General features: G+C 33.8%; 1 protein-coding gene across 4 annotated transcripts in view; it reads right to left on the bottom strand.

The window, feature by feature from the left end:
- Positions 1-13,335, bottom strand: part of CCDC91 (coiled-coil domain containing 91) — a 351,169-nt gene that overhangs the window by 267,660 nt on the left and 70,174 nt on the right. For 3 of the 4 annotated variants that reach the window (XM_047065633.1, XM_047065636.1, XM_047065635.1), the window contains exons 2-3: positions 3,664-3,706; positions 1,430-1,508 (exon numbers count right to left, since the gene is read on the bottom strand). In XM_047065633.1, coding sequence (XP_046921589.1) covers positions 1,430-1,508; positions 3,664-3,693 — 109 coding nt within the window. In that variant the 5' untranslated portion in view covers positions 3,694-3,706. Of the gene's footprint in view, positions 1-1,429; positions 1,509-3,663; positions 3,707-9,962; positions 9,990-13,335 lie in introns of all 4 variants that reach the window. The other variant, XM_047065634.1, reaches the window with a different exon arrangement.

The following is a 13,335-nucleotide window of genomic DNA, read 5'->3' as shown; positions in this document are numbered from 1 at the left end:
CTGTTATATAAATATCATTATTCCAATTCTTCCTATTGATTTCCACTGTCACCCTAGTCATCATTCATTCAGCTATTCATTCATGTTTTTCTTTAATTATTCTATGAATATTTATTTAGGGCCAGCTATAAGCTTGGCACTGTGTTCGACATTTAAGACATAACAACAGGACAAACAGACATAGCACCTAACGTCACAAAACTTACAACCTAAAATGCAAGTCAAAAAATAGGTGTACATAGGTGTGGGAAGGTTCTCTGGGAAGGCCTCCCAGAAAAAGAGATATTAAAGCAAAAGACAACACATAAAAAACAGAGGAGTTAGTATAGTAAGGGAGCAGGAAGAGTGTGGCAATGGGGAACAAGGTGAGAAATTCCAGGCAAAGGAAACAACAAACATAAAGCCCTCAAACAAGAATGAGCATCCTAACTAGGTCATACTTTCCCATGTTTACACCTTTGTTTCATTTATTCTTCTCTCTTCAAAATCTTTCCCCATTCTCCCCTCTCTGCCTATTGAAATCATAAATATCCTTCAAAGCCCAGATCGATAATATATACTGACCTTCTAGCACAGTACTTGACTCATATGAGGCCTAAAATAAACATTTGCTAAATGAATGGATGGCGAAATCATCATTCTTCCCAAATCACAAATCTACTTCATATTACAAGTACGTATGTGCCTATCTTCTCTTTAAGTAAAGGACACAATCCCCTAGTACTTAATGCATAATAAGCACTAGAAAAATATTTTAGGATGAATAACTCTAATAATCTAAGACTAAACAGAGCTGTTAAAGAAGGATCCTTTTATCTTCTACCTCCAATTTTACAATGATTTGGCAGAGCAAAAAGTCTAGAAAATTCAAAATATTATTTATACATGAATTATATTAATACTGAACATTAGGTCTTCCATAAAATATCTCTAAACACTAGAATTTATTTTTGCATTTGATATCTTGGATGGCTAAATTTTTATTTTTAATACTTATGAATGACCTTCCTAAAAAAAAAACAAAAACACTTCTAAATTTAAATACTGGTGAAGATGTAAAATTATTTTAGAATATTTTTAGAATATAAGAATAAGGAGTCTTTTTAATTAATTAACCAGGCAGTCTAAAAATATTATTTGGTACCTCATTTTCCTAAAACTAAGATGACTTAGGAAATGTAAATTATACTTTAATTTCATTTAATGTTCATGATATCATTTTTGGAATCATGCCTCGAGCCACACTGCAGAATTTGTTATGCAATTTATAATCTGTTAAGAGAAAAACCTAAATTAAATCTGGGTCATTCCATTTTTCAGATCAAAGAAGGCCAAGTGCAAAGTAAAAAGGCTTTCAAAGAAAAGGCAAAAATGTTAAATTAAAAAAAAAAAAAAAAAAAGAAAAACCTCTCTTACTGCATAGTAGTACCTGTAGGAAAAGCAGCCCAAGGAATAGCAGGAGACGTAGTTTGGGTTTCGCCATTTCCACCATCAAAAATCTCTGCAGCCTAGGAAAAAAAGGCAAATTTATTTTAGAATATCTAAAAAGTAGAAATGCTAATTGCAATCAAGCCTTCCAAATTCTACAAGCATATTCTCTGTGATATACCCTCCAAATTACTCAACTGCTTTTCAGTCTTCATTGCTACCACCACAACCACTACTCACCACCCCCAGTACTCAGGTTGCATTATTTTTAAGTAAAAACCTTCCTTCCTTATTAAAATATATCTCGTGCCAATGAAATTTTTATTTTGTATATTCTTCATCACATTTTCACTTGTGAGCTATATACCTAAGAACTCTAACTCACCACAAATTTGCTCGTGTATGTAAGAAAAAATATATTTTACTTTAAAAGTATCAACACCAAATCTTTTTCATTAATTAGCACAAAAGCTAATCGAGATCAATCTAAAGAAATAGGATTCATCTATATTCTTGAATAATCTACCAGGTGGATTTACTGGCAATCAACTCTAATAGAGAATTCCTAAAGCTGGTGTTTTAAATTAACAAGCCTTCCTACTAAACAGTTTTAAAAGTAAAGGACAGTCAATTACTGAATGCTGAGTTTGTGGGTAAGAGTGAAGAGTTCTCTCTCCCTTAAGTGTCCAGGTCACAGCAAAATTATTACTGAGAAAAGGAGCCAGAATTTCAATTTGGATTCCGCATTGAGTTGTCAGCCAAAAAGCAGTCAATTGAGACAATCTGCCATGGAAGCTAAGTGGCGCAAAATATAGTAATTATTACCTATAAACTATGAAAAATGAACATGGTTTATATGACCAAGGACAGAGACCTTCCATATTTCTACAATTGGATGCAAAAAGAAAGAAACCTAATAACCAATTAAATTAGAATAATTGGTTAACATTGTAAATATTTAATACTGAAAAGAATAGATCCACCGACTGTAACAATGAAATAAAATTTTACTCTGAGGTAAACTACCCACTTTATTTTTCTCTGATATAATAAATCAGGCATGGTTTAAACAAAGGAGACCAAACTAAGTTTTAACCTTCAAATAACTGACAACTCCTAAACAATAAACTAAGATGATATCTGAAACATATATTATCCTCAAAATGAAAGGAATTTTAACAAAATTTTAAATGTTACATTTCAGTAAAAGATTAAATCACCCAAAAAACACCCAAAATATTAAATAAAATGGAAAAAAACATATAAATGTGCTAAACAAACACCAGTTTTAGATGAAATAAAACAGGTATGCTCATATTCCAAATACCTCCATTTTGACAGATAAAAAGATCAACGGACGAGAAAAGGACCCTAATCTAAAAAAACTCACACCATTCTTTCATGGTTTTCAGAATACTGAGTATATACTTAATATCTTGTTTCTTTTAATGTCTTTAATTAAACTCCCTATTTTTAAAAAACAATCTCCTTTTTACCAAATTCCAAAGTAGGTGAAAATCTTACTAAAAAAAGGGAAAAAAAAATCACAGAGCTCACTTAGTAGTTCCAAGACTTGAGCTCAGGCATCCTGACTCCTAATCCAGAGATTTTCCTGCAAGACTATACTGGCTCCATAAAAATAACTGGGTTACAAAATATTTCAATAAAATGAACACACACTGAAAAGGATTACGGAAAAGACAGTGCTTCTTCAGCTAACAATTTCCACTTACAAAGCATCCAACTCAAACCTGAGAGAATAATCTAACAACACAAACATACTAATTAGCTCTATAAGCCACCAAAAGGCTACGTATTTAATATATTAAATCAACTCATTACAGGTGTAAACATGAAAATATGTGACAGATCTGCAATACTCATCCCTCATCTCACAAGTATTTCCTAATAGACAGGTATCCCAGCAAAATCATCAGTTGACAGTTTTTACAACTTCTTTAATGCTTCCAACTAGTAGCACTTAATTGCTTCAATTCAAACCATTCTGATGGGCATGGCCAGATGTTCAATAATAATAAATCATTTTTATCTTTCAAAAGGGATATATTTTAATTCTCCTTGATTTCATTTTTTTATTCCAGTTTTACATTAAAGATGATCCAGAAATGATCCTGAGTACCAATGACAGATAATACATTTTCAAAATAGTATACTCCATTATAATCCCACAAAGTTAAAGCAATTACATAAGCAAAATAAGGTAATTGCACATACCTCAAAACCACCAAAATCATCATCATCCATTCTTCAAGTACACCTGAAAAATATCAGAAGACATTGAAACAAGCCCACACACACAGTTATTTACGTCAAAATATTTTTCTTACTTAAATGTATATACATTTTGACTTGCAAACTAAAACTATTTCATTTGGGTTTTAAGAAACTACTTTTTAAAAACTATATGGGTATGCATTTTTTAATGCAAAAAGACTGGGGGGTTTTTGGCAAAATTAGCCATTCAGGCAAAATTAGCAATTGCTGTGACTTTTTCAGCAACCATGTATTTTGCCATTTGTGTTGAGACGCCAGGAGTGGAAAAATATTCTTTTACATTTTAATTTGCTTTTCCCAAATTGGCGCTAGGGCTCAATTCAATAATGCTTCCTGCTTTTTGCATCTATTCCTCAGTTGTCTGGCAACATCAGCACAAACTCCAGCTAAGAACAGGACTGTGGTGAATTTTTGGAAATCTGTCCCCTACCACAAAGGTTCTTCCCTCGGTTTCATGGCCGAGGTTGATTTAGATTTTCAAAATTGATCAGCATTTTTGAGCTGTGGCCACAACTTCTGGAGCATTTTGATATGTGTATTTTTAGCTGAAACTACTTTGCACTTTTGGAAAAATGTGGAGCAAGTTACTAGGCTGATCAAGATAAATCAAGTCATGTATTCACGAGAGACCAGCGAAGAGAAAAACACAAGCGAATATCCTGAATTCCTCTTTTCTTTACACTTAAACTATGTTAAGACAGACAAGCAGTTAAGATAATACATGCTTTATTTTGTCCTAAATGTGTGTCATAAAAACGGAAGGAAAAAAACATGAGTACCTGGGCTTTAAGAAGAATAAAAAGAAAAAGCTTTTATCTAACAAACCACTAAAAAACCAAAAAGCCCTGAAAAGTAAAACAAGCAATAGATGGTATACATTTAGATGAAAAATAAGTTTATAATAAATTGTGATTCAGTGGTCCAAGTACTACTCTAGTCAATAACTGGTTTCCTTTATCTTTCAAAAGTGAACTATCCAAATTATTAATTATAGTTTCCTTGACTCACTAATACAAGATGAACCTGATTATAGGAAAACAACCTTCTCCAACTTCTTAAAAAACCAGCAAAACAAATTAAACCATGTTAAGTGATAATTCTAAAGGGATTTTCTAAGGCACTTTGCTTTAAGTGATGAAGCAGTAGTCATCTACAGTCATGTCTTGCCTTGTCAATGAAATTAATATTAATGCCTTCAAAAACTAGTCAGAGAAAAATACACAGTAAAACACAATCTCAAGGATTGTTTTAATAGACAAAGAAAACTTATATTCACAGAAACACAGTAGGTAATGACACTAAAAGGAATATATGTAGACAGAAGTACATTATAAAAAGGAAAGACATTAAATTAATCAAAATGAGATACCACTGTTGTCACCATTACCTACAATTTAGTAGTCTGGTGAAAATTTTTTAAAGATGTATTTCTCAAAAAAATCAGAGCTAACCAAGTCATCCACATACAACACTTCAAAATACAAACCAGACTTTCAGAAACTTTTGATGGTGGTTAGTTTAAAATGGAATTCACATTAATTCTGTGTCTCAAGCAAATAGAAATCTGTATGTGATTACATTTTTTATGAAGAAATTATGAAATAAGAGTGATATGGATACTGAGAATTAACCAAGTCTAACTATAAACACTAAGTTTGTGTTTTCCACATGTATCCCACGAATCTCAGTAGACAATTAAAAAATATTTTTAGCATCTACCACACTATATCCAAATAATATGGTTTCAAAAAAATAGAATTTCTAGAGTAATGCTTCTATGTGTTTTGTAAATTACATCCCAATAAATTATTTGTAAGATACCAGAAAACTTGCAAACAAAAACAAATAGCCATATTTAACAATCATTTCAGCTTGTTTGCATGTGGTAATGAACCAAACACCATCAGTTTTTTAAGTACTGATTTAACTCTACAAAAGAATGTATTAACGACCATTGATGTTTTCCATACCCCAACAACCTCTACATATTAAAATGCAGATGGTAGTCTTCTACTTTATTTTCAAAGAAATGAATTATTAACACATTTTAAAAGATACATGTGTTTTGGGGCATCTGGGTGGCTCAGTCCGTTAAGCATCCAATATTCTTAACTTTGGCTCAGGTCCTAATCTCATGATTTGTGAGATAGACATGGAGCCCTGCTTTGGGTACCGCGCTGACAGTGCAGAACCTACTTAGGACTCTCTCTCTTCCTCTCTCTCTGCCCCTCTCTGGTTCTCTTTCTCTCTCTCAAAATAGATAAACTTAAAAAAAAAGAATAAATGTGCCTTGAGTTTCTTAAAATACAATAATTAGAGAAATATTATTTTAAAGCATTAACATTTCTCCAAATAATTTACTTTCAAATCCTGCAATAGTTGCTGTTTCTTTCTAAGCCTTACAAAGAGCAGGAGGAAGTAATATTAACAGCACTGATTTGTGAAAATCAATTTTACTAAATACAAAACACAAAAATTAGTTTTTAAAAAGAAATATTACAAGTGTGGTCTTCTTTACAGATTTAGCTACTCCATCACATTTAAAACAGCATTTTATCTAAAACGCATTTATCCTTTTTTAAAATATTTCTAGCATTTAACATTATATCTCATTAAATTACAACTATAATACAGCAACACCAAATATACCTGTCACATAAGTTATAGAGTCATGAGCCTGACCAAAAAATTGGCAGATCATTAGTTCATCTTTTGGTGTCATGGCAGGAGATAAGATGCATACTTTGTTATGATTAGGTATCTACATTGAAAGATTTCACAGTATCTAGTTTAACAATTCTCAGACTTCTTTATACCTGAATTTGATCTCTTCTGTTGTGCTAGTATATAAATTCCCTCCTTTATTATTCTCAGTATTTAATATATTGCTGATATTTTACAAGGAAAACATATATACAACACTTAATGTAACAAATTTTTATTACGCGACTCTGTAGAACTGAGCAGTCAAGTTCCTCAAGGTGTTACAGTCTGGGAAGAGTGGGGTGGGGAGAAGAGTGTAAAAAAAATGCAAATTTTAATAACATGAGCTATAAAAGAGCCTTAAGAAAGAAGAAAAAGTGTCTACGGTGAAGGAAAGATTTACAGATGTGATATATCTAGTAGGAGCATCATAAATGCTTCAGGGGGGAGATATTTGAGAAATCTATTTCAACAGACCTAACAAAGAATTTTAAATGGCACATTAAGAACATACATTTTATTAGTCTTTTCCTAAAAGATAGCAAAGATTTGTTTTGATTGTTTGCTTCTGCATAAACACAGGGTCAAAGAGAATGTGAAATGAGAATACTGCAAAAAATTCTGAAAGCAAATACAAGAAAGATGAATCTAAAACTACTAGTGCGGAAAATAAGGATCAATCACATTTACATCAAAGAATCCACAAAAGGCTTAGGAATGCATGTCAATGAAAGTTGTGTAAAGGTAAGACTCAAAATGAAAGTGGCAGATATATCCCAAGATCCCCTTCTACAATCTGCACAACAGGAAAACTTATAGTTCTTCATCACAGCAGAAGACTGGGTTTATTCCCTGGACAGGGTAAAGCCAAGGGTCTCTGGATTACAGGACACCGAGACAGCTGGACTAAGTCAAAGTTGTATTCAGTACTGAGACCCATTCTCCCAGTCCTCTTTCATCACTTGGCAACCAAACTGCCAGCAGCTAGGTTTCAATCTCTAGTCATCAGAGTAGAAGATTCTTCTCTGGTGAATCTAATCAACTCATGAAAAGGACATCATCAGAGGCACCACCAAAGAAAAAAAAAGTTCACTAAGCTATCACTACTTTGACAAATCCTATCCATATGCAGAAAATTTCCAATTTGCTCCTGATTTCAGTAAAATAATGAATAGTATAAAGGCTAAAAGAAAAGATTATCAAGTCAGGTTGCCTCAATTCAAATTCTAGTTCTGCTACTTAAATGTGTTACACTGGGCAAGTTATTTAAACACTGTGTACCTCAGTTTCCTCATCTGTCAGAGATACTACTAGTACCACTACTACTAATAATAATAATGGTAACTAGCTCTTAAAGTCATTATAAGGATTAAATAAATAAAATAGATGAAGCACTTACAACAGTCTCTGATACATTTTAAGTATTATATAATGTTTGTTATTATATAATGTTTGTTACCTTATTAGTAGTGTTTCACTCTTACATATGAGCAGATGGCCAAGGACAATAAAAGATACGAAGAAAGTATCTAATATAAAAAATAAGAGACCAAACCAAAGAGAAAGAAACAGAGACTACACAAGAAAATTTTCAAAAAATAAAACCATAACTAGTACTTTCAGAGAATTAACAACAGAAGATAGTGCATCCATGGAATAAGAACAGGAAGCCTTCATTTGGGGGAAGAGGGGGAAGAAATGAGAGAGGGATGTGCACCCAGACTAAGGTCTTGAAAATAAAAATGATTACAGAAATGAAAATTGCAGGGCGGAAACTAAAGCTGAGGAAATTCCTATTAAAAGAGGAGTATAAAAGAAAAAGAAATGTAAAGTCAGAGTAAAAACATAAGAAAATTAAAAGATCCAGTCCAGAATATGCAATATCTAATTATCAGGAATTCTAGAAAGACAAAGTAGAGAAAACAAAAGGAAAGAAATCATCAACAAAATAATTCAAGAAAATGTTCTAGAGACACCTGGGTGGCTCAGCCTGTTAGTGTCTAACTCTTAATTTCAGCTCAGGTCAAAATCCCAGGGTCATGGGATCGAGCCCCACATCAGGCTCTGTGCTGAGCATGGAGCCTGCTTAAGATTCTCTCTCTCCCTCTGCCCTTCTCCCCTGTTCATGCTCTCTCTCTCTCTATCTCTCAAAAAAAAAAAAAAAGAAAGAAAGAAAAAGAAAAAAAAGAGAATTTTCTAAAACTAAAGGATACGATATCCAGATTTAATAGTTCCTCAAGTATCCAAGAAAATAGAAGAACAAACCCACACTAAGGCACAGTAGAGACAAGGAAAAGATCCTACAGGCTCCCAGAGAGATAAAATAGGTTTCGTACGAAGAATAAAGAATACAATCACATTAGAGTCTTCACAACAGCATTGCTGGAAGGTGAAAGGCAAGGGAACAATGCTTTTAAAATTATGAGGGAAAATGATTAGCAGATAGAATTCTAAAATCAGCCAAACCAACAAATAACTAATGTGTGGGAAGACTAAAGTCATATTCATACTTCAAAGTGTCAAAATTTTTATTTCCCATTCTATAGAGTAAACCAAGGGAATAAGACACAAGGAAGAAATGGGGTTAGAAAAGAAAATAGGTGATATAACCAAAGTGAAAACCAAAGGAAATTCTCCCAGAATAGTGGTAAAATGAGTTCCCAAGCTATCTATAACACAAGAACAGAGAGCAACCCACCTAAATTAAAGCAGATCAGAAAGCTCCTGGGAGGACTCAAGCAAATCCAATTAATAGACTCTCTCATGTGTTTTACCATATCATGAGAGTAATTTTAAACAACTGTGGGAGAATTAAGAGTTGAATTAGTGACTAAAACATTAACCAAATTAAAAAAAGAAAAAATAATACGTTGGACAGGAAAAGTAAACATTATAACAGTACTATATTTTTTAGCCATGAATACTATTTACATGGCAATAATAAACAATGAATAACTAACGGCACCAAAATTATATTAAAACCATATCGGAAAGCTAAGAGAAAGAAGAAGCATGTGGTATGAAGTGTAGAGAGGGTGATGAAAGACAGCTAAAGCTTCATCTTCCATATTGGAAAGTTGCTGGGTATGAAACTGAAAAATGAAGAAGTAGCAATAATAAACATGTTTAGGGATATACTGGTAAACACTAAAATTATCAACCATATGTACTAAACATCTTGCTTCTAGAAAACAAGAAAAGGAGAGGCTAGAAGAGAAGAGCAGGCATAGGAGATGGTTATGTTTCATAACAAGTATTTTACAACTTTAAACTGTGGGCACATATAACTGATTTCTTTAACAACAGTATTAGAAGACATCATGGCACAATGACCAACCATCTATTATTTCTATCAAAATATTTGGAAAAATAAAATTCAGGGAAAGTTACTTTTAACAAAACTATAAACAAAGGCATAAATGCTTTAAATTAGTATTTAACCAGTGAAAAAATTAAAATTTTTCATGTTAGTCTCCTTTATAACATTTATTCATTAACATTTATTGTAAGTGTTTATACAAAATGGAAAAGCGTACCTCAAACACCAGAGCTGGAAAAAAAGTCTAAGAGAAAAAAAACAAAAACCTTAGGTGAGTGACTCAAAAAGTACAATCTCTGGAGATCATCCAAATGATTCAATCATCCCAAAGTGTCCTACTAGTTGACACTGTCCACTTAGCACTTCAATCTCTACCCCATCTGAAAAACTACTGGCTAACCAACATCCTCACAGTCACAGTATTTTTCCATTTGATCCTTTTTCATGCCATGTTTCCTAGAAGCAATAGACAAGTGATTTTTTTTTTACTATCCTGGGCAAACATAAATTGTTAAGAAGAAAGCAGAACAAAGGAAACACACACACACACACACACACACACACACACACACCTCTTAGTTAAGGTTAAAAATTAATAGCCACTAAGACTGAACTACCTTAAAGAGTCTAACCATCTAAGATCAGAATTTCAGGCTTATCTGTTCAAGGATATTATTTATTTACCTAATTTTCTGTAAGCACTTCTGAGGTAGTGTCGGGACAATTTTATCTACTTTTAACTCTCTGGTACCTTCAACTGAGCAGTTCCTAGCACATAGTAGGGTCTCAAAAAATATTTTTGAATCAGTGCTTTTGGAATAAACCACTAAATGAAAACAAATGAGTCGCTAATAGTTCCCACATGACTTCCCTTCCCCTTTTACTTCTCCAAGAAAAACATGTTGGAACTTGAGTGGTAGAGGATCAAGTTGCTAGCACTAAAACAGCTCTATGCATATTAAGGCATGAGTTTGAAGGCCTACATCTTAAAAGAAATTATGCTGCTACACTCCTCTCTCTTAAGTGTCCAATTATTATTAGGATTAATAATAACTTTGACACTTGCCGGATGAAGCAGAATTACAAAATAATTGCTATACTATAAATACCACTGCCAATGGCAAAATATCGTCACAAGTTAAAAAAACTGAGATATTCACTACCTGAAAAACATTCTATTCATAAATGATCAGATAGGAAAACATCCCCAAAACAATTAATAGTTCTAGTAACTATTTTCCTTTATGTAATTTTCATCTGTACTTAAATTTTTGTCTTTGCCAGCCTTCATTCAAGAAAATTTACATATCCCAGCAGGTAACAAGAAACAAAAATTGCGAAACACTTAGACTCTCCAAATGCTTACCTATTTTCCAACTCTTTGGCTAATTCTTCTATTTTCCAACCTTTTTGGTTAACTCTTCTACCTCCTCTAACTCCTTCACAGCAATCTTTCCCTCAGCTGATGGATCTATGATCCTGTCTCATTATCTTCTCCTTGAAAGAGTGCATTCACTCTCATGATCTTAATGCTCCACTCAAATTTCCCAAAAATTAACCACCTCACTGGGTTCAGTCATATATTTCCAACCAAATAATAAATACTTTTGTATGGCTATTTTACTGTCAACTCAAAATTCTCACTGTATGAATTATACCCCTATCTGGCAAAATCTCCGCCCTCAATGAATATTAGTGGGTAGATATCACCTCTTCTCACATTTTAAAAGAGGACACAGTCCTCTAGATAGAAGGAAACAAGATTTAAGAAATACTACAGTCTCTTTCTCATCTTTACTTCTCTCCAAGAGAAAAATAATCAAAATAAGTGACAGGAGGACATCCATAGGTGTCCTACTGGGTGAGATTAATGTATAGAATTCCCACACACAGTACTGTGCATACACAGTACAAGCTCTTCGAGTTTCTCACTGGGAACTGTGTGCCCGTTAACATATTATTCCTCCAGTGCAGCTCCCATGAGTGAAGCTCATCAGAGAAAAACTTCATTTCCTTAGCATGAAGACATGTTTTTTAGCTTGTGACTAGATGAGTAATAGGAATTCAGAAGAGAACTTGTGAGAGACCTCATTTCCACCTCAGTCCAAACCACATTTACATTAAACCTTTAATAATAAAAGCACTTTTCTGATTCCTATGACTTGGTTCTACTTCTCAACTGACTCAAATCTGGAGTGGTACAAGGCAACTGATAATGGCTCTCCCCAAGAACACCACCAATACCCAATTACCTAACTTCTGCCGAGAACTTAAGACAATTCACTGTAATTCACTGGATTCACAGTGCTGCCTATCCATACCCATTTTTTTCTCTCTTTAAGCCACTTCTAATTCTCCAGAAACTATGTCAAAGATTCTCAATACTCCTCAAACTTCCAACCTTTTCACTCCTTTCTGTATTCAAAACACATGACCAATCCTCCTGCTAAAACAGAAGGCATTTTTAGAGAAGTTCCTTAACTTCTTTCTACCAAAACTATAGTTACCAGCATCTGTACCAAGCTATCCCACTTTCTTCTGCTCACACTGAAGGAGGAATCCCTCTGTGTTCTTAAAGCTAATTCCTCCATCTGTGTTTTCAGAGACTTGGCTCTCTCAATCGTTCTTTCTCTTAAATACTGAACTTCCTCCTCTTATTTGGCTCTTCCCAAAACACTGAAACATGCTCCAGTTCCTACATCTTTAAAAATGAAACAAAACAAAAACAAAAGCAAAACCATCCTCAACTACACATTCTTTTCCAACCACAGACCTCTCCTTTTCACAGCTCAACTTCATAAGTGCTGTATTCTTACAGCCCATGCCTGCAACCAATTACCTCCTTTTCACTAAATGCAAAAAGACACTTTCAATTCCTTGTCTTATTTGAACACTAACAACATTTGACCAGTCTTTCCTTCTCAAAACACTCTCACCCCGTGGTTTACAAGACAACCATACTTCTTTTCCCTCTTTCTTCCTATTTCTCTGGCTGCTTCTTCTCAATCCCTTGTAGGTTCTTCTGCCTTCCAGTTAGATGATGGTGTTCCTAAATACTCCAACCTACCCCTTCTTTTTATCTCACTTCAGAAACACTCCCTGGACTCACTTAAAATATAAGCTAAGAAATCTCTAGTTAAGATCCACCTCCTGAGCTCCAGACCCACATAAACAACAGACAATTGAATAGTCACTTTTCCAATTTGGCAGGCACCTCAAATTCAATACAACCAAAACTGAACTCAAGATCTCTCCCATCAAAGTCAATTTACTGTTCCTCCAAAATACCTTCACCCAGTGATTGGTATTACCATCTACAAAACAGCTGGCCAAGACAAAATCCTGCAGTCACCTTTGCCTCCTTTTCTCTCTCACCTCATACATCAAATCAATAACCAAATCCTACGTCCTAAACACCTCTAGAATCCATCTCCTCCACTCAGTATCCAAATCTTTACTCTAGTTAGAGCCCCATTATATTTCATCTGGCTTATACCATCAGCCTTCAAAACAGTTCTGTTTCCAATTTTCTCCTTTCTACTCATTCTCCACTCTGCTACCCAAGTGATCTTTTTAAATACTCACCTAGT

Source organism: Lynx rufus, unplaced genomic scaffold (assembly GCF_022079265.1).
Source record: "Lynx rufus isolate CCGP_SWC_20201006 ecotype Redwood Valley unplaced genomic scaffold, mLynRuf1.p SCAF_7, whole genome shotgun sequence".
NCBI classification, from domain to species: Eukaryota; Metazoa; Chordata; class Mammalia; order Carnivora; family Felidae; genus Lynx; species Lynx rufus.
This window is presented reverse-complemented; position numbering and strand designations above follow the sequence as displayed.